The sequence below is a fragment of the Camelus bactrianus genome, chromosome 11, assembly GCF_048773025.1.
Source record: "Camelus bactrianus isolate YW-2024 breed Bactrian camel chromosome 11, ASM4877302v1, whole genome shotgun sequence".
NCBI classification, from domain to species: Eukaryota; Metazoa; Chordata; class Mammalia; order Artiodactyla; family Camelidae; genus Camelus; species Camelus bactrianus.
Genome location: NC_133549.1, coordinates 31,258,801 through 31,286,008, shown reverse-complemented (window position 1 = coordinate 31,286,008; position 27,208 = coordinate 31,258,801). Strand labels below are relative to the sequence as shown.

The 27,208-nt window shown below is 36.0% G+C and overlaps 1 protein-coding gene across 2 annotated transcripts in view; it reads left to right on the top strand.

The window, feature by feature from the left end:
• Nucleotides 1-26,498, top strand: part of NHLRC2 (NHL repeat containing 2) — a 48,861-nt gene extending 22,363 nt beyond the window's left edge. Inside the window, exons 5-12 of one of the 2 annotated variants that reach the window (XM_074373588.1) lie at nucleotides 4,633-4,762; nucleotides 13,135-13,234; nucleotides 16,622-16,853; nucleotides 17,414-17,536; nucleotides 18,495-18,704; nucleotides 19,718-19,937; nucleotides 24,603-24,846; nucleotides 25,595-26,498. In XM_074373588.1, the coding sequence (XP_074229689.1) occupies nucleotides 4,633-4,762; nucleotides 13,135-13,234; nucleotides 16,622-16,853; nucleotides 17,414-17,536; nucleotides 18,495-18,704; nucleotides 19,718-19,937; nucleotides 24,603-24,846; nucleotides 25,595-25,607 (1,272 nt within the window). In that variant the 3' untranslated portion in view covers nucleotides 25,608-26,498. Of the gene's footprint in view, nucleotides 1-4,632; nucleotides 4,763-13,134; nucleotides 13,235-16,621; nucleotides 16,854-17,413; nucleotides 17,537-18,494; nucleotides 18,705-19,717; nucleotides 19,938-24,602 lie in introns of both variants that reach the window. The other variant, XM_045506563.2, reaches the window with a different exon arrangement.
• The last annotated feature ends 710 nt before the right edge of the window (nucleotides 26,499-27,208 follow it).

Below are 27,208 nucleotides of genomic sequence, written 5' to 3'. Positions count from 1 at the left end.
CTTTTTATATATTCTATATATGAATTCCTTATCAGATATGTGATTTTCAAATACTTTCTCACATTCTGTGAGTCATCTTTTCACTTTTTTAATCATGTCTTTTGATGCACAAAAGTTTTAAATTTTGACGATTCCCAATTTATCTGTTTCTTTCACTACTTATATTTCTGATGTCATATAAGAATCCATTGCCAAATCCGAAGTCATGAAGGTTAGCTCCTGTGTTTTCTTCTAAGAGTTTTATATTTATGGCTCTCACAGTTAGGTCTTAGATCCATTTTTAGATGATGTTTATATGGTATGAGGTAAGGTCCAACTTCATTCTTTTGCATATGGATATTCAGTTATCCCAGAACCATTTACAGAAGAGACGATTCTTTCTCCGTTGAGTAGTCTTGGCAGCCTTTAGAAAATCAATTACTCATACATGCATGGGTTTATTTCTGGACTTTCAAGTCTCTTCCATAGATCTATGTATCTGTCCTTATGCCAGTACCACACTGTTGTGATTGCCATAACTTTTAATAAGTTGTGAAATCAGAAAGTATGAGCCCTCCCACTTCTTTCTGTTTTGACTGTTCTGAATCCCTTGTAATTCCATATGAATTTTAGGATCAACTTATTCATCTCTGCGAAAACTTTTGTTTGTTTCTCATATAGGTAATTATATTGTCTGAAGAAAACAAATGGCAGTTTTATCTTTTCCCTTTTTTTTATACTTCTTACTTCCTTTTATTATATTGCTTTCAAGCCTTACAGTGATAGTGGGTGTCTTGTCATGATCATAATCTTAAATGGAATGCATATAAACTTTCTCCACACGTTTGGTATTTTCTATAGCTTTGGAAAATAAAATGCTTATGAAGTTAAGAAACTTCTTTTTATTCCTAGCTACTAAGAATTATTATGTGATTTTTTAAATGTGTTTTCTATATTTATCAAAGTAATTATATAGTTTTTCGCCCTTAGCATGCTGATGTGATGAATTGTGTATTAATAGATATTTTTGATGTTGAACCATCTTTTTATTCCTGGGATAAACCTTACCTAATCATGAATTTTTTAAAAAGTCAAATTGGATTTGATTATCCAAAATTATATTTAGTATTTTAAAATTCATGTTCATAAATTAAATGGCTCTATATTTTCTTGTACTGTTCTCACCTGATTTTGGAATCAAGGTCGCACTAACCTCATCAAAGGAGTTAGTTTTCATTCTTTTTCTGTTTTTTGGAATAACTTGTCTCATACAGGAATCAGCGATTTTTGAACATTTATTGAATCTCCCCTGTAACGTCACCTGGGCCCAGGCTTTTTCCAAGAGGAATTTTTTTATTATCCCATCAGTTTCTGTGATGCATTTCTTAAATCAAGATCTGTTTCAAAGGCCCATCCCTAGCTGCCTATTGTATTTTTGGAGATTGTATTTTGCAGGTTTTGAGTTTAGTGAAAATATAGATAAAGTTACATTGATGGATATTCTTTACAATTTCAGGAGATTATAGAGCAGCTACTAAAAATGATGCAAGAGGACATCACCAAAATAAGTCAATGTAATTCACCATAGTAACAGAATAAAAGATAATAACCACATGATTGCTTGACTAGATTCAGAAGAACAGTGGAAAACATTCAATACCTAATCATGATAAAATTAGTAAACTTGAAATGGAAATGAACACCCTTACTATGGTAAAGGGCATCTACAAAAAGCTTACAGCCACACTTAATGCAAAGTATTGAATGCATTTCCTTCAAGATTGGGAACAAGGCAAGGATCCCCACTCACTATGCCTATTAAACATGGTACTGGAAGTACTGGCCATTGTAATAAGACATTAAAGGGATGTAAAAGGCTAATAGGCTGAAAAGGAAGAAAATTACTGTCTTTATTTGCCAGTGACAAGTCAAGTACACCAAAACTTTTTAGAAATCTATACAGTTACTTGAACTAATAAGTGAATTTAGGAAGGTTGCAAAATACAAAGTCAGTATAAAAAGATCAACTATATTTTTATATGTTATTAACAGTCAACTGGAAGTTGGAGTTTTTAAATTTTATTTACTTAGCAACCAGAACAAAATACTTAGAATAAATTTTAAGAAATACGTACAAGTCCTGAGTTCTTCAAATTATAAAACTATCATTTTGCTGAGGAAAAATTAATTCAATATTGGATTGCAAAACTCAAAATTAAGATTCAGTTCTCTGTAAATTGATCTATGGTTTCGGTTCAATTCCAATTAAAATACCATCAGTCTTTTTTTGTAGATATTGACAAATGGAGTCCAAAAATTTATGTGGAAGTGCAAACAAAGGATTATTATATCTAAATATTTGAAAAAGAACGAAGTTGAGACTTATACAACCTGATCTCAAGACTTACCACAATGCTATACCATATACTAATGCTATACTGTATACCAATCAAGACAGTGTTATACTTCCAAGGACAGATACATAGATCAGTAAAAAAGAAGACCAAGAAGTAACCCCACACCTGTGCAGTTGTTTGATTTTCTAAAAAGCATGAAAGTAATCGAGAGAAAGCAAAGTCATTTCTGCAAATTGTGCTTGAGCAATTAGATACCTACATGACCCCTACTTCACGCACCATATATGAACATCAATTCAAGATACATCATAGACCCAGAAGTAAATGCTAAAATCCTAAAGCTTTTAGAAGAAAACATATGAGAATATCTTTGTGACTTGCATGGAGGCAAAGGCTTCTCAAAGGCAGGACACAAACAATAATCACAAAAGAAAACTATAAATTCAAATTTATCTAAATTTGAAACTTCTACTTATTAAGGTTTACTGTTAAAGTGAAAAGACAAGCCACAGGCGGTCAGAAAATAGTCACAAAAATTCAGAAAAACATCTGTGAAGGGATTAATATCCATGAAATATAAAAGCTTCTGCAACTGAAAAATGAGAAGATAATGTAATAAAAATGAGTGAAAGATTTGAACATGTTTCAAAAGAAGATATAAGAATGACCAAAAGCACATGGAAAAGTGATCAACATCATGAGTTGAAAAGGAAATGTAAGTTCAAAGGACAATGAAATACCACTGTGTATCTGCTATAATAGTTAAAATTAAAAAGACTGACAGTACCATAGGGTAGCAAGGATGTGGAGCAGTTTGAACTCTCATGCATTGTTGGTGCAAATAGAAAATGATGGACCACTGGAGAAAACCTTCTGGCAGTTTTCAATCAAACCAATCACATACTTAACCCTGTAACACAGCGATTACAGTCCTGTGTATGTACCCAAGAGAACTGAAAGCATGTCCACAAAAAGGCTTACACAAGAATATTAATAGCAACTCTATTTAAAGGCCCCAACCTGGAAACAGCCCAGGGTCTGTCAGTAACAAAATATATAAATGAACTGTGGTATACTCCATTGATGGAATACTACTCAGCAATAAAAATGAAGAAGCTACCAAAACATGAATAAATCTCAGAAACATTTTAAATGAAAGAAACCACACACAAAAGAGATAATTACTGTATGATTCCGTTTATCTGGAATCCTAGGAAAGTTACAAATAACGTATGATGGTTAAAAAAAAAATTTATACTGTTTGCCACTAGAGTCAGGAATGACTGGAAAGAAGTGTGAGGGAATTTTCTGGAATGAAGGTAACATTCTATGGCTTTAAATTGGGCTACACAGGTTTGTGCATTTCTGAGAATTCATCAAATGATACGCTCAAGATTTGCGTACTTTGTTGTAAGTTTTGCCTCAAGAAAGGAAAAAGCTCTGAAAAAATATGAAACTCTAGTTAATGGTAAACATACTGAAATATTTAGGGCCAGTGTACTGATGTTTATGATTTACTTTGAAATGCATCAAAAAATGTAAATGGATTGAGGGATTGATAATTGGATATGATATGTGATAAAGCAAGTCAGTGAACTGTTGATAGTAGGTGGTAGATATATGGATGTTTAGTGCCAGATTCTTTTAGATTTTCTCTGTGTTTGAAATTTTTCATGATAAAATGTTCGAAGAGTCTCAGGAGATGAAACCAGAGTATCCTTTTTCAGTAGAATGCATTAATTTCTTGGTTTATGAAGTTGAGGCAATATAGTGTAGTAGACCTAGCACTGATTCAAATCCAAGATCCTTGACTTACTAGCTGTGGGATCTTGGTATCTTACTTAATGATCTGTGCCTCAGTTACCTCTACAATAATCAAAATCACAGTCAGTTATTATGAGGATGGATGGATGATTCTTGGATCAGTGCCTAGCACATATTAAGCTCTATATGTGTCAGTTACTTGCCAAGCATAATTAAAATACATTTTAAGAAAAGTGTGTTTCTCAATTTTGCTTTAAATTTTCAAATTTCACCTTTTAAAATATTTTTTGGTTGAGATCAACACCAATTCTGTAGAGGCATGATGAGGGAGAGGGGTAAGAGGAAAGTTGGGGAGTGGATGGGTAGGGAAATGGAAAGGACTGAGCATTTCAATAACAAGGACACCTTGTACTTGATTAGCCTTTTTTTTTTTTTAAAGCTTTTTCTCCTTAATGTTTTTGTGTTGCATATATTTTCTGTATGTTCTATTGGAAATAGATGCACTGCATAAAACAAATACTAATTTCTGTAGATTGACCTAGAAGCTGAGATGGTGAGCACTGTGGCTGGCATTGGAATTCAAGGTACAGATAAAGAAGGTGGAGCTCAAGGAGAAGAACAGCCCATTAGTTCCCCTTGGGATGTAGTTTCTGGAAAGTCAGGTATGTAAACTTTTGATACTAAATGTAAGTAAATTTTGTTAAGTAAAAGTCAGATTTTTAAAATATTATGGGAACATTCATTTGGATTATTTCTGTTGCTGTTTATTTTCTGTTTTTATAGCTATGACTTGGGATTTGTTAGTTGCATAACAACAAAGCCAGCAGTAATATATAGAAGATAGAGGATATATATCATTATATATAACATATAACATTACATACATATTATATTTTATACACAAGGTAGAGTATATATTACTCTATTGTTAAAGAATTTCACCTTAGTTGCCACTTTCAGTTAAGGTAGTCTGAATATTTTTGAATTGGAAGGATTTATAGTTCCAGCATTTCAGAAGATTTTCACGAACTCTACCTTTCAACAATGTCCTTTTTATTTGCTGTAGTGTGAAAAACAAATCAAGAAATGGCAGCTTTTTTGGATTATTAAAAATTGTATTAAAGAATGATAGCTTCTTTTGAACAATTAAAAAAATTTTACATATGTACAATGAAATACTGCTCAGCCATAAAAAGGAATAAAATCTTGTCATTTGTGACAACATGGATGGACCTAGATGGTATTATGCTAACTGAAGTAAGTCAGAGAAAGACGAATATTGTATGATTTCACCTATATATGGAATATGAAAAACAAAACAAGTGAACAAATATAACAAGATAGAAACAGAGTCGTAGATACAGAGAAGAAACAGGTGGTTGCCAGAAGGAATGAGGCAGAGGGATGAGTGAAATAGGTGAGGGAGATTAAGAGGTACAGACATCCAGTTACAAAATAAATGAGTCACAGGAATGAAATGTGCAGCATGAGGAATATTGTTAATAATAATATAATATCTTTGGTGACAGGTGGTAACTAAACTTATCATGGTGATCATTTTGTAATGTATAGAGATACCGAATCACTATGTTGTGTACCAGGAACTAACATAATGTTGTAGGTCAGTTATAATTAAAAAAACAAACTAACAAACTTACAGAAAAAGGCAAGAGGCAGGGGGACTGGGACAGGAATTGGATGAAGGTGGTCAAAAGGTACAAAATTCCAGTTATAAGATACATACGTAGGAGAGCTCTACTGTGCAATATAATTAATATAATGAACACTGCTGTATGTTATATATGAAAGTTAAGGTGGTTAAGTCCTGAGAGTTCTCATAACAAGAAAAAAATTTGTTATTTCTTTTTATTTTGTATCTTGCCAAATACCGGGAGCGAAGCTATTTTAAGCTGTAAGTTAAATGCAGAGCCATGTGCTTTTAATGATGTGTTGAGCTTGCTGGGAGTTATATGCCCAAGGCATTCGTAGTTAGGCTTTGTGAAGTACTTATTATTTCCCAGGAATTCTATTTAAGATTTGGGAAAATTGGTCAGATTCTTATCAGAGTTTCAAAGTAGTATATTATCCAAAAACACTTTAAGAGCTTCTGCTTTAAATCACTGTGAAATCTAATGCTGGATTAATGTGTATTGTCAGAGTGTGGGGAACTTGGATGATAGAATACATGCTCTCCTTACAGTTGTTTGTAGTCAACTATATTTTGTCATCACGTCGTCATTCACTGAAAAAATACATCATCACATATACATTCTATATTCACTTACATTCATATGTGTGTATGTTTCACATTATATATTTCATCAAAACACAGTTAACTGTTTTTCCTATAAGGCGTTGTTGCTAATTTCAGTTATTATCTTATAAATAACCTGATTATCTACTGGAGAATTTTTTTCCATGATCTCTGTGTTGTAGGTAATTATACTTTTTCCTAAGGATCAAGTTTGTTTGAATATCATAACTGATTGTGTTTACATTGCTATACTGATTGCTAGGAAACTTAGAGACAAATTTATCTTTAGCAGAGTTTAATGGAAACATGACAGTGATTTTTTTAGTATTAGTATGACTGAATCTTTCTTTTCTGCCCTATTTATCTATTGCTTCAACTTTCTTATTTTAAATTTATCTTACTAGGGTTTGTTTCTTTGTAAGCTACCTGAATACTTTGTGAAATAAAAATAGAAGTAAATAAATCCAGTAGAATATTTTACTGAAGTGGTTGGCTATGATAATTGATCAATATAGAAAAAAAATCTGTTAAATCTGGGAATCATAAAACTAAAAATGCTTTAAGAACTATAAATGTACATTTTTAACCAATCTTTTGAGTAGGACCAAAGTCTTTTCTTCTTGTGTCCGCTGACAGTCTTACACTACTCAAAATGTATTGTTTTGGTTTCCTTTAAAGTGTGATGAGAATTTTAAAACACCTGCAAAGAAATCTGAGGGCTGAAATTTTTTAAACCTAGTCTTTCCAGTTGTCTTCCCACATCTAAATAATTTGACTTAGCTATTTGCCTTTATAAAGCCTTTCCAAAATATTCAACTTTGTGAGAGACAGTTTCCTTTTTGCATTCATATTGAATAGGTTCGTATATATTTAAATTATGTAATTGTACAACTGGTTTAAACAGATGTGTGATTAAATGCAACTTGAAGGGGACTGTGGTTGAGAAAAATTGTTCTTGTAAATGTTTACGTTTTTTACTACTTTAAGAATTACATAGGATATTTCTGAAATTCTACTCTAGTTAGGAATATGAGAGAAGATGGAGCTGTCAGGCAGAAAACATGAAAAATAGATTAGGTATTGTGGTATCATATAAGGCTGTTGTATAGTGCAAATAGTGGACCACAGCTACGCCTAGGAGCATGGACAAGTATCAGGAAATCTGTTGGGTGGATAAAGTAAGTTACAGAAGAGACCTATAATATGACTCCTTTAATAGAATGTTTAGTAACAAACAAGACCAATCATACATTAAGAGACCCATTCAGATATGATAAAATTTTAAAAATCAAAGAAGAAAGTGAAAAACACATTTTTAGACTGTTAGTTCCTTCTAGGAAGAGGGGAGGATATGCTCATAGAAGGGTGCTGGAGGTTTTCAAACAATGTTCCCTTTTTTCATCTAGGTTGTGTGTACATGGTTGTTTAGTCATTAAACTTTATATAGAACATTTATCCATTTAAATGCATGTTTAATTAAAAATTAAACCTTAAAAAATAAAGAAAACAGATCAGGTAAAGGGAGTGAAAAATAACAGAGACAAACCCTACCATGAGACTCAGTTCAACATACTTCAAGAAGATATTAGGGAAAGGGACTTGAAATACCTCTGTTTATTTTAAATATATATACCATGTAAATGTATGTATGTTTGTACTTTAAATAGTACCTGAATATTTAACCTGATTGTGCCATTACAGTGATAAAAGCATGAAAGTAATTGACATAAAGTGATTTTTACAAAAGTTATTTTCATCCTTGTTCATTTTTGATTATCAGTCTAAATATGGTCAGGACTTCATAATGCACTAAAAATAATCAAGAATAACTCCGATAAATTCATTTTTTCAGCAGAAACATTGCCATGTTTCTAAAATGCATATCAGGTCTGTGCTCTCTCTGCTTTGTTCAAGAGGCCCCATTTAATTCTTTTCCTAGTTCCTTTGTGTAAAAAGTGTGTTTTTTCTCTGGATTCCTTCAAGATTTTCTCTTTGGTTTTCAGCAGTTTGACTGATAAGTTACCCTGTGTAGGATTCTTGAATCTGTGGTTTGATATCCTTCATTATTTGGGAAAATTCTCAACTGTGACCTTTTCAAATGTTTTTTCCGCTTCTTCCTTTTTTCCCTGGGATTTCAGTTGCTCATATGTTAGACTCTGATATTATATCCAACAGTTCTTACATATGATGGTGTTGGTTTTTTTAGTTTCTCCTTCTTTTCTCTTTGTGTTTCAGTGTGTGTGATTTCTGTCAATTTTTCTTTAGGGTCATTGATTGTTTCCTCAGCTGTGTCTAGTCAATTGATAAGCCTATTGAAGGAATTTTCCATTTCTGATATTCTTTTTTTTAAATAGTATTTCCATTGTGCTGTTTCTTAGAGATTTTTATCTATCTGCTGAAATTCCTCATCTATTTAGGTATTTCAGCCACCTTTTTCTCTAGATTCTTTACCGTAGTAAGCACAGTAATTTCGAAGTCCGTATCAGATCCAAATTTCATGTCATCTCTAAGTCTGTTTCTGTTGATTGGTTTGTCTCTTAAAAATGGGGTATTTTTTGTTTTGTTTTGTTTTTCTGTTTGTTTTTGTTTTCCTTAGTTTTATGTGTGTCTTCTCATCTTTTGTTATGTCCCAGTCATCTTGTGTGGAACCATATATAGAGGAGGTTGAGACAATTTAGTTTGAAGCTGAGCTGGATTTGGATTTTATCATTGCTGTGAGTTCTGTCTGTTCTGTTTGAGATTTGAAAGTCCTCTCGCAGGTGGCCATTGCCTAAGCGTGGGGGCCTGGATGCTAGAGGGTTTTTCTCAGTGTTAGTCCTCCACCCTCAGCTTCAGTGACCCCCCACAGCTGAGCCACAGAGTGGTTCTCTCGAGGGATAGACTGCTGCCATCTTCTGTACTAGGCTGTGTCCGGGCTGAGCGAGTGTTCTTTCATTCTGGTCACCCTCATCTCAGGGAGGTCCCGTGTGCCTGGGCCTCCATGAAACAAGGTGGGGGAGATTTTTCTTCCATCCTGTTCCTTCTCTCTGGCAGCTAAACTCTGCCTTGTATCTGTGAGTAGTTTTGAAGAGTTTCCTGCTTTCCCCCAGCAGTGGGAAATCTCTGCTTGGTATCACTGTGGGGTCTTTGGCCAGAGACAGTTCCTTGCCCCTCCCCCAGAGGGAGAGAGATTTTTTTCTTCTCTTTCTCCAGTCATAGTTGGGCTTTTCCTGTGCCGTGGCAGTGATAGACTTTGTTGCTTTATCCCAGTGGCTTAAGGCTTTGTTTCATAGGAAGTTTAGAAACTGTAGAAAAATCAGTTTACCCTAATAGACGATTTCACAGATGCCATAAAGAGGGTTCTAGTCAGTGGGATCTATTTCGATCATAGTTGCTTAAAATAACAGAAAATTTTTATAAGCAGGATTGCAGGTAATTTTCTTTTCATTTTCATTCTTCAGTTGCTGATATTATTCCTGTTTTCAGAAACTGTTTCACTAGTCCTTATGATAATTATGAAGGGTTTTGCCTTTAAAAATACTTACTTAACTCCCAAAGCCTTTTTATCTTATGACATTGTCCTTTTAGTTTGTGACTATCCAAAGTCCGTGATACTAACTGCACTCTTAATTTAAAGTTGTAAGCTCTATGATTGTTAAATACTTGTTAGAAGGAACAAAATACCCATACTTGGTGATACAGGTATATACTTTACATTTCAAAATCCAGGATGAACAGTGTAAATTATTAATATGACTCTTATCAGTTTGATAGATATTATAAATGCCATACCACACCCCCCGCTTTTTTTTAAACTCTCATTTTATTTCCAAGAACACTCTTTTCAGCCCTCAGTGAAATGATTAGGCAGGATAAAAACTTCTTAAGTGGCAGCATAGCATGGAACTGATGAGCCTGGACTCTGGGGCCAGACCACTTGGATTCTAATTATTTTCACATCTTAATAGTTGTGTGACTCTGTGGACAAGTTACTCGGTCTCTTAATGCCTCAATTTCCTCATCTAAATTGGATACTGAAAGTACCTACCTCAAAGACTTTCTATGAAATTATGAGAATTAATACATGGAAAGTACTCAGAATAGATCCTGGCACATAGAAAGTACTATGTAAGTGTTATTATCATTGTTTTTTTGTAAGGTTCTTGTGCTCAAGGTCACAAAGAGATGTTGATAAGCTGAACCAAACCAAAAATGGAAAGGCAAGGGACCGGGGCAAATACCTGTAAGAGAGTACTTGGCCATGGGCTGTGTGAGAGGCTGCAGGGAGGGAAGGGCAGGAGTGAACCTAGCCACACATCCTGGGGTCGGAAGCCGTGGTTATGTTTGACCAGATCCCTATTTCTGGTCACACATTAAAATGCACTTGGGTACTTAAAGCCAAAGCGAAATCCATGGGGGCAGAGGCAGAAGGGAGGGAAAAGAGACCAGGCCAAGCAGAGTACTGGCCAGAAGAGCACAGGCTCACTTCTGCAGTTCCTTCACTCTGATCAGAACACTCATAATCTGGAATTTGACTCACTAATGGATTATTCCAGGTTTAGCTGTGTGAATACCAACAAATTATTTAACCCCTTTGAATTTCAATTTCTTTGTAAAGTGGAGATGATAATAATAGGACTTGGTAACATTAAATTAGAGGACATAATCCATATAAAGTGCTTATTAGCTCAGGGCCTTAAAGATAGGAAGTGCTCTGAATGGTTACCATTTTCACCACCACGCCCCCATCATCATCGTCCTCATCGATCCAGGTATAGAATCCTAAACACCTGAATCCTGACCTGACACAGCCTCTGCTTTCGCACTTCTTCTCATACGTCCAGCTTTTAAGGAAATAGTACACAGAGACCAAGATCAAACAGATGCTCACGCTGTTATCACTACGAAGCGCTGGCCTTTGTGTAGGAGACCCTGGGTGAACTAGATGGCCTGTTTGAAGAAGTAGCTAATGGAGACCTGATTTGGTCTTTCACTCCTGTATATGCCAGTACAGCTCTCCTTGGGCAGAGCAGAGAGGCTTTAAACCCATGTCATCTTCTGATGATTACAGTTGTATTTCTAATCTTTATGCTTTTTGCTTCTTTTTCTTCCCTGTACAAATTAGGACCTTCATATGATGCTAAATAAGTGTTGATAGCAGATCTCCTTGTCTCATTTCTGTTCTCAGGGGGAATGTCTTAGCTCTGGCTGCCATAACAAAATGCCACAGACTGGGTGGCCTAAACAACAGAATTTTATTTTCTCACAGTTCTGGAGGCTAGAAGTCCAAGGTCAAGGTGCCAGCATGATTGGTTTCTGGTGAGAGCTCTCTTCTGGCTTATGGAAGGTCACCTTCAAGCTTTGTCTTTACATGGAAGGGGCAAAACAAAATAAAAGGCTATAATTATGAAGAGCTTTTGATCCAGCTTTAAAGAGGTTAAGCAGAGACTGAGTCCCCCAGAATATATGGATGCCGTTGTTACTTTTAATACAATTTATGTTTATAAAAATATTAGAACATGAAAAATTAAATTGAAGTAAGCTACTTTCCTTTAGATTTCACAATGACAGCAATTAACACAGAGAAAGAGGCAACATGAAAAACAGATTTTTCAAGGATGGGTGTAGCACAGTGGTAGAGTGCGTGCCTAGCATGCACAAGGTCCTGGGTTTAATCCCCAGTACCTCCATTAAAAATAAATAAATAAACCTAAGTACCGCCCCCCCCCCAAAAGAAATAGATTTTTCTGCTGGACTGCCTGGATTCAGATTCCAGTTTCTTCATTTAGTAGCTCTGTGATCCTGGCAAGTTACCTCTGTAGCCTCAGTGTCCTTTGTAAAAAGGGCCTAGTAACAATACCTGTCTTCTGGGGCTTTTGAGAAAATCTAAGTGATAATCTCTGTAAAGTGCTTGGCACATGGCAACTATAATTTATTGACCATAGAGAATTATTTTTGTTGCTGTTAAATTGAAAGAGACTTGAAAGTAATACAAGTTAAGGAAGAAAAATTCCTATGGACACAACTATTTGAAGTTAATGAAAGTACAAATAAAATAGACTTACCAAGACATTCCTTTTAGCATAAGATATGTCTGTCTAAATTATTTTAGTTAAAATGTCTCAATTACATGTAAACCTCAGAATACAGCTTAAATTAAAAGAATTAAATATTTTAACAATAGAATTAATTTGAGAAATAGAGCCTTGTCACATTATAGTAGGTTGTGTATCAGTCTTTAAAAAAGAAAATTATTTATTTATTTTAGAAACAGAGCTGTATATTGTACTTTTAGTTTTATTGCATATCAACGGCATGTTGCTGAAAAAGTTTCACAATTAAGCAGTAGATTTTTTTAATACCACTAGTGATGTGAGTCTAAGTCTAAAAGCTAGTACTGTGGTGGAAATATACATTTCTTAAACTATTAAAAGATACAGTTCTTTCATGAGAAATTGTTCGAAGAACTGTTCCTAAAGCATGTAATTTAGGTACTTGACTGCCAGAGTTTCTTTGGAGAGTATGTGTCAACTCATTTCTTGTATCACATACAATAAGAAATCAAATATTTTAAAACATTGTGCCCAGAGATTAAGAATACTTTGGATTTCTGTGAATTTTCAGGTAAATTTGTTAAGTCTAAAGAAGTCCTTTCACAAGGAAAATGGAAAATTTTCAACAACAACTTAAAACATTGCAAATATTTTAATTTTCTTCTATCAATGATTTATAAACATACTACTGTCTTCCCTTAATTTAAATTTCTGAAATAATTGGGAGTGTTTGTTTATTTTTATAAAGGTCCTGAAATCCAAACCGATGACATTCTGTGGATAGCCATGGCAGGGACTCATCAGATATGGGCACTCCTGTTGGACTCTGGCAGACTACCAAAGAAAAAGTAAGTGATAACATCTCTCTTGGGGTAACCTTGGAGGTCACAGAATGCGCATTCCCAAATTCTCCATCCTCGTAACACCCATCTAGTTAGGACATGCTGGGCTGTGCTAACATAACAAGCAGCCCAGGTTCTCGGTCGCTCAAGACAGGTTTGTTTCTTGCTCACTCACAGAGGTCTGCTGGGGAGCAGTACTCTGCCACCCAGGCTGATGCAGCAGCCACCATTTGGATCTTGGCCAGTCATCCTGGCAGAGAGAGAGGTGGTGAGTCACTCACTGGCTCTTAAACTTCTCAGAAGTGACACATACCACTTCTACTCACATTTCATCAGCCCAAGTAAGTCTCATGACCACACCTAACATTGAGGAGCTTGGGAAGAGCAGTCCCACCGAGCATCTGGAAAGAGAACTGGAAATATCTTCTAACATGGATTTCAAATGTCCTTGATCATTAATTCAAATATTTGAAGACTGCATAGCAGAGTGGCTCAGGTTTTGCAGTCAGACCTGAGATGGGGCCCTGGCTCTGCTGTGCATTATCTGCATGAGCTTGGGAGAGCTGCTTTAACTTTCTAAGCCTCCGTTTCCTTGTTTATATCTGCCTCATAGGTTTGTTTTGAGAATTAATGTGTGTGAAGAGCTCAGCCTGGCCCAGCATGCACAGTAAATGTAGGCACCTTTGCTGCTACTGTTGAGGATATAAAGATGGGAAGGTCGTGTCTCTACAGGCTTTCTGGTGTTTTTTCTATAGAGCCTTCCCTCTTCTCCTAACACCCCAGGCACCACTGACCAAGCTCTCTTCTGTGAGACTCACACAGGTAGTTGTGTCATAGATAGTTGCATCACTGTACTGATAGGTTCGCTGTCTCCCCTCCCTCCCCCTTCCTTTCCTCTCCTTTTCTTTCTCTCCCCTCCTCCCCATATCCCCCCTCCCTGCCTCTCCCCTCTCCCCTTCCCTGTTTTTGGTTGCGCTTATTTGTTTATATAACTCTTTCCTCCTACTAGACTGCCTCTTTAAGGAAAGGACCCTTTCCATCCCCTTTTGTGTCCCCTGTCCCTAGCACAGTATCTGGTACATGATAGGATCTCAGGATCTGCAGAAGAAATAAATGAACGAAAGTCACAGACCATAAAGACTGTGAGATCACCCTAGAAAGTAAGTGCCAGTCACCTCAATTACCTTTATCAGTAGAAAGGAGCAGTTGTGTAGCTAATCCAAAACATCAGCTTCTCTAAGTTGTGTGTGTTGCTTTATTTATATATTTTACAACATTGAACCATTCATCTAACAAATAGTTATTAAACAAACTATATTTAAGCACTATGCTGGTCAATAGGGATAAAATGATGTGTTCACTATATTAAGAATAAAAATGAAAAGATGTGGTTACTGTCCTTGGTGGGCTTTCAGAGGAAGAATCAGATCAGCAAACAAAAAAACGGTTAGGAAGTATAGGTGCAATGTGTAAAAGGAGTCACTGCACTAGTGCTTAAACTGAAATTGTCCTTTACATACATAAGAGGAGCAGCCGGTATCAGTAAGACCTGAGGTGTCAAGGAAGGCTTCCTGGAAGAAGCTGCTAAACTAAAACCTGACAGAGGAATAGAAAGGAGTTAGGAAGAGTAAAAGTTTTCCAGGCAAAATGTCAGTAGAAGCCAGATCATGAAGTGCCTTGTGAGTCTTTTTAAGAGATTTCAACATTATTCTACATGCCTTTATAGAAAGTTTTAAGCTGGGAAGTGACATAAGATTTGTGTTTTTGAAAGAACACTGGCAGCATTAGGAGTGTGGCAGGACTAGAGACAGAGATACCAGTGAGGAGGCCATTGCTATTATCCAGGCAAGAGATGATAGTAGCCTGAACAGTAAGGTGGCCAATGACATTTAGGATGAGGCATAATTATAAACAGCAAAAAAGAAGTAGCAGAGATGACCAGAATATGCTCTTCTAAGTGATGGCTTTTTTGGACCTAGATGGTCAAGAGTGAAGTAAATGTTCAGTTAAGTAGAGTTGTCGCCTGTTCACAATAGGACAATGTCCAGTCGGATCACACTGACCTATATTACAATTTTAAGGATGCTTTATCGTTGTTACTCAGCTTCAAGTGGCAACAGCACCTAACCTTTTAGAAGTTACTGTCTCTCCCCACTCTTCCTACCTTTAATTAAGGGAACTTTCATAAATTGTTACAGCTCCTTGATTTCTTTGGCATATTCATTATTACATGTATTTCTCTGACTAGGTTATTTTTTATAAGTTCTTTGAATAAGTGGCCATATTTATACATCCTATGTCCCCTGTTCCCTACCTAAATTAGCATTGGGAACACATCAGCCAATATGTGATTGATGGTCATTTGAGACTCTTGCATGTTGTGTCCTATTAGAAAACGATGTGCATATAGTCTCATTATTCTGCATTTAAAGTCAGCTCCTTCCCTTCCCTCAACACAAGACACTGCCGTGTCTTCCTTACAGTTCCTCTGGCGTAAACTTAGGAACCAAGGTATAAAACTTCCTCTGCATTGCAAAAGGAATCATTACAATAGTCCCTTAAATAGAAATTTCCCCAGTGTATATAAGAAATTGATTTATACAATTGATTAGTTAAAGCAGTGTAATCATCTAATATTATTTTCTTAAAATGAGTACCTGACAATCTCTCAAAAATGATTTTTCAAAATTATTTTTGCTAGTCTCCACTTATATAAAAGAAAATGAAACATTTTTAATGAAATTTAAAGCTTTAAACACTATCAAGAGCTGGGTAATCTTTTAAATTCCAATTCCCTTTCAGAACCTAATATTGCATGAAACTAAGAAGCAGTCAAGACCTAACTGGACATGACCCAGTGCTCATTGTAATATAATTGGCATTGTGGTTTAGCCCCCCTGCCATGGGTTCTTCTGTGTGCATCATGGGTAAGGACATGTACGAAAGGAGACAAATACGAATAAGCACTCCAGGGGCAAGAGCTGTCAATCAACCAACAGCCCATCTCTAAGTGAGGGTGTAAGACAGGGGACCAAACAAAGACGGAGGCTACTACCTGCCCTTGGATCCGCCCGCGCCCTGTTCTTGGAGGTGTGCTTTCCCTTTGCTCATCAATCCTTTAAAATCTTCCGCTACAAAAAAAAAAAGAGGTCAAGAAGTTAAGGTGGGATCTGGCCCGCTTTAGTAGAAAGGTCCCTACACAGTGGATAAATAAGTTAATGATTAGAAAAACTACAATGAAAGCTGATTTAACTAGGCTAAGGTCACTAGACTTTTTTTTATGTACATAATGAGTATCACCATTGATTTTATCATTTACATTCATTTGCTTAATAACTAACTTGGAAACAATATAACAATGTTGACTTCACCTATGAACTTATCTTTTTTTAGTGAGTTAAAAAAAGGAACCTGCCTTCGGTTTGCTGGAAGTGGAAATGAAGAGAATCGAAATAATGCATATCCTCACAAGGCAGGTTTTGCCCAACCTTCAGGTCTTTCTCTGGCCTCAGAAGATCCCTGGAACTGCCTGTTCATAGTAGATAGTGAGAGCAGTACAGTGAGAACTGTGTCGCTGAAAGATGGAGCCGTGAAGCACCTTGCGGGAGGAGAAAGAGATCCCATGGTAATGAGATGTATGGTATGCCCACGGACCGAGCTTGCGATTTTCTGAATTGTGAAGAGTTAATCAGATGTAGGAAGGGGAAAGTTCTTGACTTACCCATGTTAAAATGGAAGTCAAACCAAAGGAAATAGAATATAAAAAAAACACAAGTAACAAACCATCTAAATAAAGGAAACTGACTCTACTTGATTATATGTAAATGTCAAGGCCTCAGGGAAAAAGGAAGGATGAAATATTGATTACAGAGAGAAGGCGAAAGTGTAGATTAGATTTTTGGCAGTAGGGTGGAAGGAGCACCAGATCAGTAGACTTGACCAGTTCGTGATGTGTAATTTCTGTGAATGAAATTCCTGAACACCACAAATTAATTCATGTTCAGAATTCTATCATTTTTTTCTAGTTTGAATCAAATGCACAGCCCTACTTACATGAAATCAGCCTTTTTCCCCTTTAACTTAGGTAACAGATACAGCCATCTTAATTTTCACTTTGTACTCTAACAAAGCACTGTAAAAAATTTTTAATACGTGCTGTTTCTTTCTTTTTAAAAAAAATAAAAGAATTTATTTGCTTTTGGTGATGTTGATGGAGTAGGAATCAATGCAAAGCTTCAGCACCCACTTGGAGTAACTTGGGACAAGAAAAGGAATTTACTTTATGTGGCAGACTCTTACAATCACAAGGTGAGTCTTGACAGAATTATATAATACCCTGCTTTTCACTTGTGGTATTTAAAATGCTGAAAGATCTGTGAGCCTCCTACAACTGCCACTTTAAAATAGAGGCATAACAGCCTTTGACAACAGTACATAAGCCTTTCTGTTCTTTTCTTGGTCCTTTCTTTGCAAAGAGGATGTGATAGTACTCTGAGCTAGGGAAAGGACTAAGCAAATTCCCTATGGCTATAGCCAAAAATTGTGAATTGTAACCCTTTAAAGCTACTTAGTAAACATGTTCAGTAAATAAGGAGAAGGCAGGTCGCAAGGAAATTAATATGTCAAGTAACAAATGAACATTTTCTAGCTGTTCGCCTAGGTGCTGCAGCTGTTAGCAAATCACTCTGTCTTATTAGCATTTCCATTTTTTGGTCTCTGTTGCATTGACTATGTATTTTTCTTTTTTATAAAAATGAGTGGAAAATTGACAACAACATTTGTAAACTGACTATACTGCAATACAAAAAAAAATCAGTGGAAAATAAATGTTAATATTTTGTGATGAGACTATGATTTTAATATAATTGAAACAGTGGGGAATAATTCAGCTTAACATAAGTAGCAAATCCTCAGCCAGTGTTAGAGGCTCATGAGAAGAAAGTTCAGCTCTGTCCCATTGTAAGGAAAAAGAATAACATTTAAAAAATTTTTTAATTTTTTAAATAATTTTATCAAGATTGTTTCAAGAAGACAAGATGTAACTGGGGATTTTACAGTGTTTACCTCTCAGAATGAAATCTCTCCCCTTAGACTGTAATTTGAGTGTTTGACTTTTTGAGAAGATATGGAAATGACTCTTCTTTCTCTGAGATTTATTAAGAATTCTAACGGTAATCAGGAATTCTCTGACTTGCTTAATCTACTTCTCCAACTACAAACATGAAATTGAGCTTCTGATATATAAATTTTTGTTCTTTCTTTTTAGATTAAAGTTGTGGATCCAAAAACAAAAAACTGTACAACATTAGCAGGAACTGGAGATGCAAGTAATGTTCTTGGTTCCAGTTTTACTGAGTCAACTTTTAATGAACCAGGAGGCTTGTGTATTGGAGAGAATAGTCAGTTATTATATGTGGCAGACACCAATAACCATCAAATTAAAGTGATGGATTTAGAAACAAAAACGGTTTCTGTGGTAAGTAATCTTAAAGGATAAGTTCAAGGACATCATTTAAGAAAGATTCTGAGATCCTCAGCACTGACGGAGGCACTTTTGGTTAGGCCATCTCTGGTGGGGAGAGCGAAACACATAGGGAGGGTAGTAAGTGGGTGCCTATTTCAAGGATATCCTATTATATTTAGAATTAAAATTCCATTTATGCCAAGAGTGTTTGAAAAAGATACTAGAAGTTGGAGAGAATCTGAAGAACTTTCAGGAAAGAGGGGAAAAAACCAGGACTCAGATCTATTTTTAAATGTGTGGACATAATGACATACTACACACACAAACTCTGTGGGTTGGGTTGTTTAATCTTGTTTGTTTTTTTTTTAATGATCCTTAGATTAACATGTAATTTTTGTTTCCTATGATGAATCCATTACCAAGTAACTATTACAAGAAGTTGTAGAAGCCACATTCCTCAAGACATAAATAAGCTCTAATCAACTTGTAAAGATATGGACGTGGTCTCTAATAAGATTTCAGATTACCCCTTAATGTATCACATTTGCCTGGAAAAATGCAATCTTTTTTTTTTTTCTAAAATTCTAGGAATTTCCAAGATACTTAAAAACACAGATTGCCATCCTAAGTGTCATTTCTCTTTGCATAAATCTCTTATATAAGATGAATGACATCTTCTTAGAGTTGGCAATGAAAATTACAAGAGGATGTATATTATATCCACTACATTTAACTTGATAAAGTTTTACTTTAATTTCCTGCTATCTATAAACATATTGGACAGTTAATTTAATTCAGTTTCATTTATAAATGTTGGCAGTCTTTTTGCCAAGATGAAATATTTTTCTGAACCTACAAAATAATCATGAGGAAATCTAAATGCATTCTAATTCAGATTAGAATGGCAATTACGTTTCGTTGACATAGAACCTTGCTTTCGTACTAAAGTCTAAAAACAAGCTCTGTCACTCCACCATTACTGTAAAGTACTTGTACTTTCATAAACAGATTTTCTTGTTTTCTAGCTCCCAGTCTTCAGAGCTGACAGTGCTGTGGTGGATGGCCCATTCTCAGTAGAAAAGCAGAAGACATTACCCAAACTGCCTAAATCTGCTCCAAGCATTAGACTTTCCCCAGTGGCTGCATCTCCAGGACAGACTCTTGAGTTCAAGCTAAAATTAGACCTCCCGTCAGGAACAAAGCTCACTGAAGGGGCACCCAGTTGCTGGTTCCTGTCAGCTGAAGGTATGACAATAATCTTGCATATGTGAATAGTTCATAAGTTCTTGATATTTAATCTTGTAGTTTTTCTCATTTGTTATGTGATACTTTGTAGTTGGGCAGGATTTGAGGGAGGTCTTGTTATTAAAAAAAAAAAAGGTCCAGATCTAACCCCACTTTCGCAGTTTTCTTTAGTCTTTGAGATCCTTCTTTTATTAAATTAATTATAATTGCTCCCCTTTGCTACTAAGCAAATTTATCACATGAGGCAGACTGTTGTGGTCTCAGAATGATAATTCCTTGAACGTCAGAGATAAAAGGCACCAAAAGACACCATCTGTTCTAAGCCTCTCATTTTATATATGAGGAGACTAATGGCTCAAAGAGATCAAGTGATTCGCTCAAGGGCATATGTTGAATTAGGTCAAAAGATGGAATCTGAACCCACCTCTGCTGGTTCTTAGTTTAGTGTCTTCCATTATGCTCCTCCATCTCAACTAGCTCTAGGGTTATTAGCCCTAAAAATGAAATTAATTTTTGTAGAGACATAAAATTCAAAGCCACCAATTACACACTTGGATGTTACAAGTTTCCAGACCTCACTCTCACTTTCTGTACTTAACTCATCATGGTTTGTGGACCAGCACCAGTCCACAGCCCATACTTCGGTGGCACCGTTCTAGAGCATTGCAGCATAAAGGGGTGAAGGAGAGGAGGGGGAACCCGCCAAGAAGATGAAGAGTGAGTAAGCGAGTAGAAGTGGAACCAAGAGAGTGTAGTCTCCCGGAGCCAGGTGCTTTAAGGAGGAGAGGGTGACCAGCTGTGTCGAGTGCTATTGCTAGAGCAGGTAAGGTAAGGACTAAGAATTGATCGCTGATTTAATGTTACAGTTAATTGATATCCTCAACCAGAGCCGACCAGAGCCATTTCAGAATGATGGAGGAGGTGCCTGATTAGAGCATGTTGAAAAAGGATAGGAGGGGAGGAACTGGAGGAAGCAAATTCAGACAACTCTTTGGGGAGTTTAGCTAAAAAGGAGAAATAGAGCAGTTGCTAGAAAGGGAAAACAGAGTTGAGAGAGCAGCATGTTTGCTATATTGTTGGCGAAGATCAGTAGAGAAGAGAATTGCTGTGTGGTGGGGGTAGGCATCCTTTAGAGCATGGGAGGGCATGGGATCTAGTGCACAAGTAAGTGGAAGGCTGGCCTTTGCCAAGAGTGTGGACGTTGCCACAGTAAGGCGAGAAGGCGGCCCAGCGTGTGACCCAGAGGTCTAGACGGGCACCTGTGGAGGCAGGTGCTTGCGGGAGCTCTTTTCTGAGTGCTCCTGCCTTCTTAGTACATTGGGAAGCACGGCCATCAGCTGAGTGGTGATAGGGGAGAAGGTTTTGGAAGCCTGAAGAAAGAAGAGGGTCAGGAGGGCGGAGGGTGACTGCACGAGGGAAACCCAGTGTGACCGCTCAGCAGTATGAAGGCCGCATTTGAGGCCAGCTGTCGTGAATCAGAAGTCAGGCTGGTCCACGTGGAGGCTGCTTTTCTCCAGCCCAGGTGGGAGCAGGGGAGCAGGAAGCAAATTGACCAAGTGGCTTACTCAGCAGGTCCCCAGAGCCCTGGTTCAGTGTTGATCCTGATTACCACTGTACCTTCCATAGCTGTGAGAGGAACCTCACCAGATTCTAAAGAATTGAATTGATTTTCCCTTGCAGTATGATGCTTTTAAAAACATATTCTTGCTTTTAACTGAAGTAACTTGACAGAGGCTCTTTCCAGTTCAGTTCTTTGGTGGTTTTATTATTATCTTCCACTTTTCCAGACGGAGGCTGCCCAGTGCTTTATAGAGTTTTCAGTTGCTGTTCATTTTATTTCAGTAGTATCATTAAGACTTGATTTACCAGTTATTAAGCCTGAAGCTGCATTTTCTACTCTAGAGATTCCAAAGGTAGAATTTGAGCCACATTAACTTGCTTACTCCAAAAAAAATGGATGCCAGAGGCATTGCTTAAAAGTACGCCATTCAAGTAGAAGAATAAAACACTGTTGGAGGAGGATGTGTAATCGAATACAGATGAATTACTATGATTAGAATCCAGGCAGAGCCTTTGTCCTCACTCACTAATTTGTGATCTTTTAATCTAAGAACACTTCCTGTTTCAGTCTATTCTCAAAGTATTCAGTTACTGTAAATAATGTAAAGATTTGGATGTGTATGTGTGAATCACAGTGTGAACTTATGTAATCAATTTGTAAGTGATAAGGATAATTGCTTGCCTTATAGCAGTGCTTTCCAGCATCTTTTAACAGAGTGGACAGCCGTTTTAGAGTGGAATACTAGTAGTCCAGAACTAAATTCTGATTTCTCGTCTTCCTCTGTCCCAGTCTCCCACGCTCTTTGACACGTTCTCAGTTTTCAGTTTCCTGCTCAGCTCCTCCTCCCTCATGCCTTCTCACACTTTCCTTTTGTACATTCCCCAGATCCAGGCTTTAGGCCTTCTTACCTTGGTACTTTCTCAGGGCAGCAGCTACTTTCCTGCAACTACCCACTTGGTATCCACACCAAGAGAACAGAGAGGTCTTGCTAGGCTGGCCAGAAGGAACTGCTGGGGTAGAGTTTGCTGGCTCTGGGCTGATTGAGCCTGTGGGGAAACCACCCCCTGCTGCTCCCCACAAAGGAGAGGGCTGAGCCATGCAGTGCTTGAGGATTTTGCAGCCAGCTTTGTGGACAGAAGCGCACTCAAACCCTGCCATTCGTTCCTCCATCCTCGGTAGGTTCAGAGCAGGTCCTCAACTGCCATTGGAACTGTCCATCAGCCTGAAGGTATTACATCAGGTGGAGATCTCACTGTTCATTTCTCTGCGTGAAATTAAAGAGCAGTGTGTTGTTTTTTAAAGTAGGATATTGACATATTAACATCTGTTATTTTAACTCTATTTTGTCAAACACAAGTTAATTAATATTGAGTAATTGTAATGTTAAAGGAAAGTGAAGTAATCTAGAGAGAAAAGTCTTAGCTGTTTTATCACTTGTCCAAGATACTGGCTCCAATTTTATTGTATAGGGACAAATGAGCTTTTGGGCAAGAATTCTAATAATTTAAGGTTTTTAAAAATTATTTTATAGGGTATATTCTAAACCTATGATTAAAAGACATTTTTTCATCTTGGATGGTTATTTAAAGGTAGAAACACTTGATTTTAAACTAAATTTTGGTCTCTATAGTCTTAAAACTGCCAGCATATACATGAAGGAAAGAAGCAAAAAAAAGAAAAAGGCAGTTATATAAAAGCACCACTAGCATATTATGGCTTCACAAATCCTACATGTGATGTTCCTAAGAAATATCTAAAGAAACAGTGTCTATGTTTTATTTCTAGAATTAGACATTAAAATAGCGTAATTTATTATTTTCCTGTTTTCATTGAAAATAGAAGTGCCCCCATTAATGTGCTGTTTAGCAGAATCAAACATTAAAATAAAACATACTTCTTAGCCCAGAAATAAGCAAAGTAGGCCAGAGAATTTTAAAAGAATTATTTAAAAGCTCTGCACTTAAACTCTAAATGCTCACCTTTCACATTCTCCTTACTCTTCTTTGATATATTTTTCTCAAATTTAATTTTTCACTCAACAGAATATTAGAAGCAATAAACTACAGGAGGGATGGAAAGGACCAGTAGAGAGGCAGGTGCTCTAGTCTGTTGGGTCATCCTGAAGTCAAAAGAAAGGGAGAAAAGCTAAAAAGTTGACATAGAATTTCATCACTACTCATTAGATGGTCCAGTTTTTGTACAGATGACCCCAAGTCACTGATAAGTCATTATCGTATTACAGTATATTCTGTTGAAGATGGCAGGAAAGCGCAGCTTTGTTTCCCAAATGCTGACGCTTAATATCTAACCCCCTCGCGTGCTGAATGTTAGTGCAAGATTGTGCTTCCTCAGTATGACATACATGTTCCTTCTGAGAGAGGGGCTGGGTGAAATTAGAGACATTTTAAAAACTTTAATGCTAGAAGGCTTAAAGGTTTTTAGTGGTTTTTAGACTTGTGTTATATAGATAATCTATGTGTTTAAGTCTCAGAAGAGTTTTATGTATTAAAATGAAGTAGATGAAATCTGTTAGTTTTTTACATTAGTCCATCAGGATAATGTATACAGTGTTGCTTTTTTTCAAAAAAAAAATCTGTTTTTATTATTATTATTTTGGGATATTTCAATAATTCATTACCATCTTAACTTGAAAGTCACTGCAGAGTTGTACGTGCCATTTGTATTCCATAGGCTATTTTGTAGTTAGCACGTTATATTCCTAGATACTTTTATCTGGTAAAAATGATCTGTTTTCTCAAGTGTCATATTTATTTCTAGACCTTACTAATAGGTTTCATTTTTAACTCTATATCCACATTTTAAATCTATAATCATATTTGCAGTATTCATCTTGATTTCAGTAAAAATGAATTTATAATTTATTTTACAGTGTTCAAAGGAAGAATTTTGATATCAAGACAATTAGACTGGGAACTTCTTATATCTTACGTTTATGTCCTTCACACAGTAAGAGCACAGTACCTGGCACATAGAGGCTTTCAGTAAATACCTGATGATTGAATGAATCTCCTCTTCATAAGGTTTGTCTAATTTCCTACTTGTCTTCTAATACAGTCTTAATAATTTAGTTTTTTATTTTCTAGGCAACGAATGGCTTCTTCGAGGACAGATACCATCTGGAGAGATAGAGAGCATTTCCAATCAGCCAACCATCTCACTGCAGATTCCCGGAGATTGCTTATCACTTGAAGCCATTCTGTCTATCAGCGTGTTTCTGTATTACTGTAGCGCAGACAGCAGTGCCTGTATGATGAAGGGAATTTTGTTCACTCAGCCTTTACAAATAACCGACACACAGCAAGGCTGCACAGCTCCAGTAGAACTCAAGTATGTATTTTAGCAAGCTGGCTAGTGACCCAGTGCTGTCTCTTCTCCATCCCCACCATCACTGTAATTTATGAAAAGAAACTTTATTTCTGCCTCTGGAAACAAAGAAACTCATTGTTCAGTTCTAGCAACTGACATTAAAATAAAGCTATGCTCCTTATTTATTTATTATAAACAAATTCTTTCATTCTGGCTGTGTACCAGCTGAGTCACTGACCATGATTTGAACCATGATTCTGTAATCTTTGCTGCTATTTGGCACAAGACTTAAGACCACATTATAGGCTAGAATACTATCATGAGATAATGTGCAGTGAATACTGGTAACAATAATGATACCAAATATTTTAACTAACCTTTTTACCTTTATTAATATCAAGCAGCACATATGAACGTGTACATTTCACAGTAACTTTAAACAGAACTTAAGATGCAGTCTGTGTGTTGGTTTAGGGACATCTGCCATTCAAGGCATTAGGTCTGTTTTAAGCCAAAAAATGGTCTTTCTATCATAGTAGAAGCTTAAAGACTACCTAGGTGATAAATATATTCTTTACTCTCTTCTGCGGTTTTCTCATTTGAGATATATTTAAAACAGAATTGTAATCTATTTTTTTATAAATTATTTACTATTTTAATATCCCATTATTAATGGTATGTTAAATATTCTGTATGTTTCTATACAGAAAAGGTTAAAGTCTCTAAGGACATACAGACTCACTCCTTTATTTTTTCTAACTGAACACAGTCTTACCAGATAACGATGAGTCCACAGAAATACCATGCCTTTGAAGGAGAAAGGGACTAGGGACACATTACTGTCTGTGATACCACTTCATGATAAAGAACTGTGACAGCTGAGTTTGATATAAATGGGTATGTATGTTATCTTAGAAATGCACATTTCAGTTGAAGCAGTAAGTGCAGATTTGTGGGGCTTGGGGTTTTTTTTGGTCCCCATATTCAAAATTTAAATTATGATCATTTATTGTGATTTTTTTTTAAGAAGTTACTGTTAAGCATTCAAAGTGAAAATTTCAGTGTGAAGCACGTTCATGGTGTTAATGTGTATAGTATATCTTAATATATTACTTTGAAATATCCAGTGATTTGAGGACACTGTTTTTGGTAGTTTTTTTAACCTTTAAAGAAGTAGTCAGCAGGAGATATTGAAAGGTTCTTTTATTATCATAATTTCTCTTTACAACTATTTTAAAAGCCTGTGCTTATTTTTACTAAAACTGATTCAACACGTTTGTGGTTTAATGAGCTTACAAGATTTTAAAAACAACAGGTGAATCATATTTATTCAGTAAATATTTATAGACAATATAGCATAATATGCCTTCCCCCTTCAAAAACAGTGCTCCATTTGACGGGTAATTTTTTAAGCATGATCATCTGCCCATTGCTTTATATTTTTTGGAAATATAATTTTGAACGTGCTATTCACTTCTTTTATTCAGGTTCCAAAATCTGAAGTAAGACAGTACATAGGTCATGACTTTCATTTAATTTGCAGCATGCTAACACTGTTTTTAAAGAGAAATGTAACGTTAAAAATAATTCTTTTTAAAATCATATGTAAGTACCTCAAACCTTTTCTCTCCATAAAAAAATATGTTCTATAATAAAAGGATGTATAACATTAATAGTCTCTTTTATGGAGAGCAAACCATAGTCATTTTTTAACCTCATCTGATTATTGTAGTTCTCATTTCCAGTTGGACAGGATGAGAATAGTTTGGCTTGATTTTTTCCTATTAAGGACGTAAACAGTTCTACTCTCAGTAAGAAGTATATACAATTTTAACTTGCTAATTCAAGAATGCCTGGTAATTATTTATTCAGTATTATACACATACATACAGTATGTATTTCCATGTACATTAAAACCCAAAAATACTTCTTAGAGTCAATTAATGTTCCCTTTGTCTAGACAGAGCTTTAGGTTAGTATTATTAAGCTTATGCTTTTCTTGATTTTCAAAGTATAGTTTTACTGAACATTCTTATTCTTACCCAGCCACCAGTCTGCAGTGTTTTTTACATTCAGAATATTATTTGTATAAAGTGGTATGATTTTTTTTGTAAATCATACTAAGCAATATAAATAGGCTCCTAGAATTTATGACTAACTTAAACTTCTCACATAAGAGGAAGTGCTAGAAAGTTTATTTTTAAAAACTTCTTGATTCCTGTCTGACTTCTGATTTCTATAAGAACTTCTGCATTTTTTAACTTTTTAACTTTCGCTCTTCTTCATACATCAATTACTATGGCCGGTGACAGTTTAAAAAAGAGTAAGATCTTGGTGTTAGTCACCGTTACCAAAGTGCCACTAATGTGGCATTATACACCCT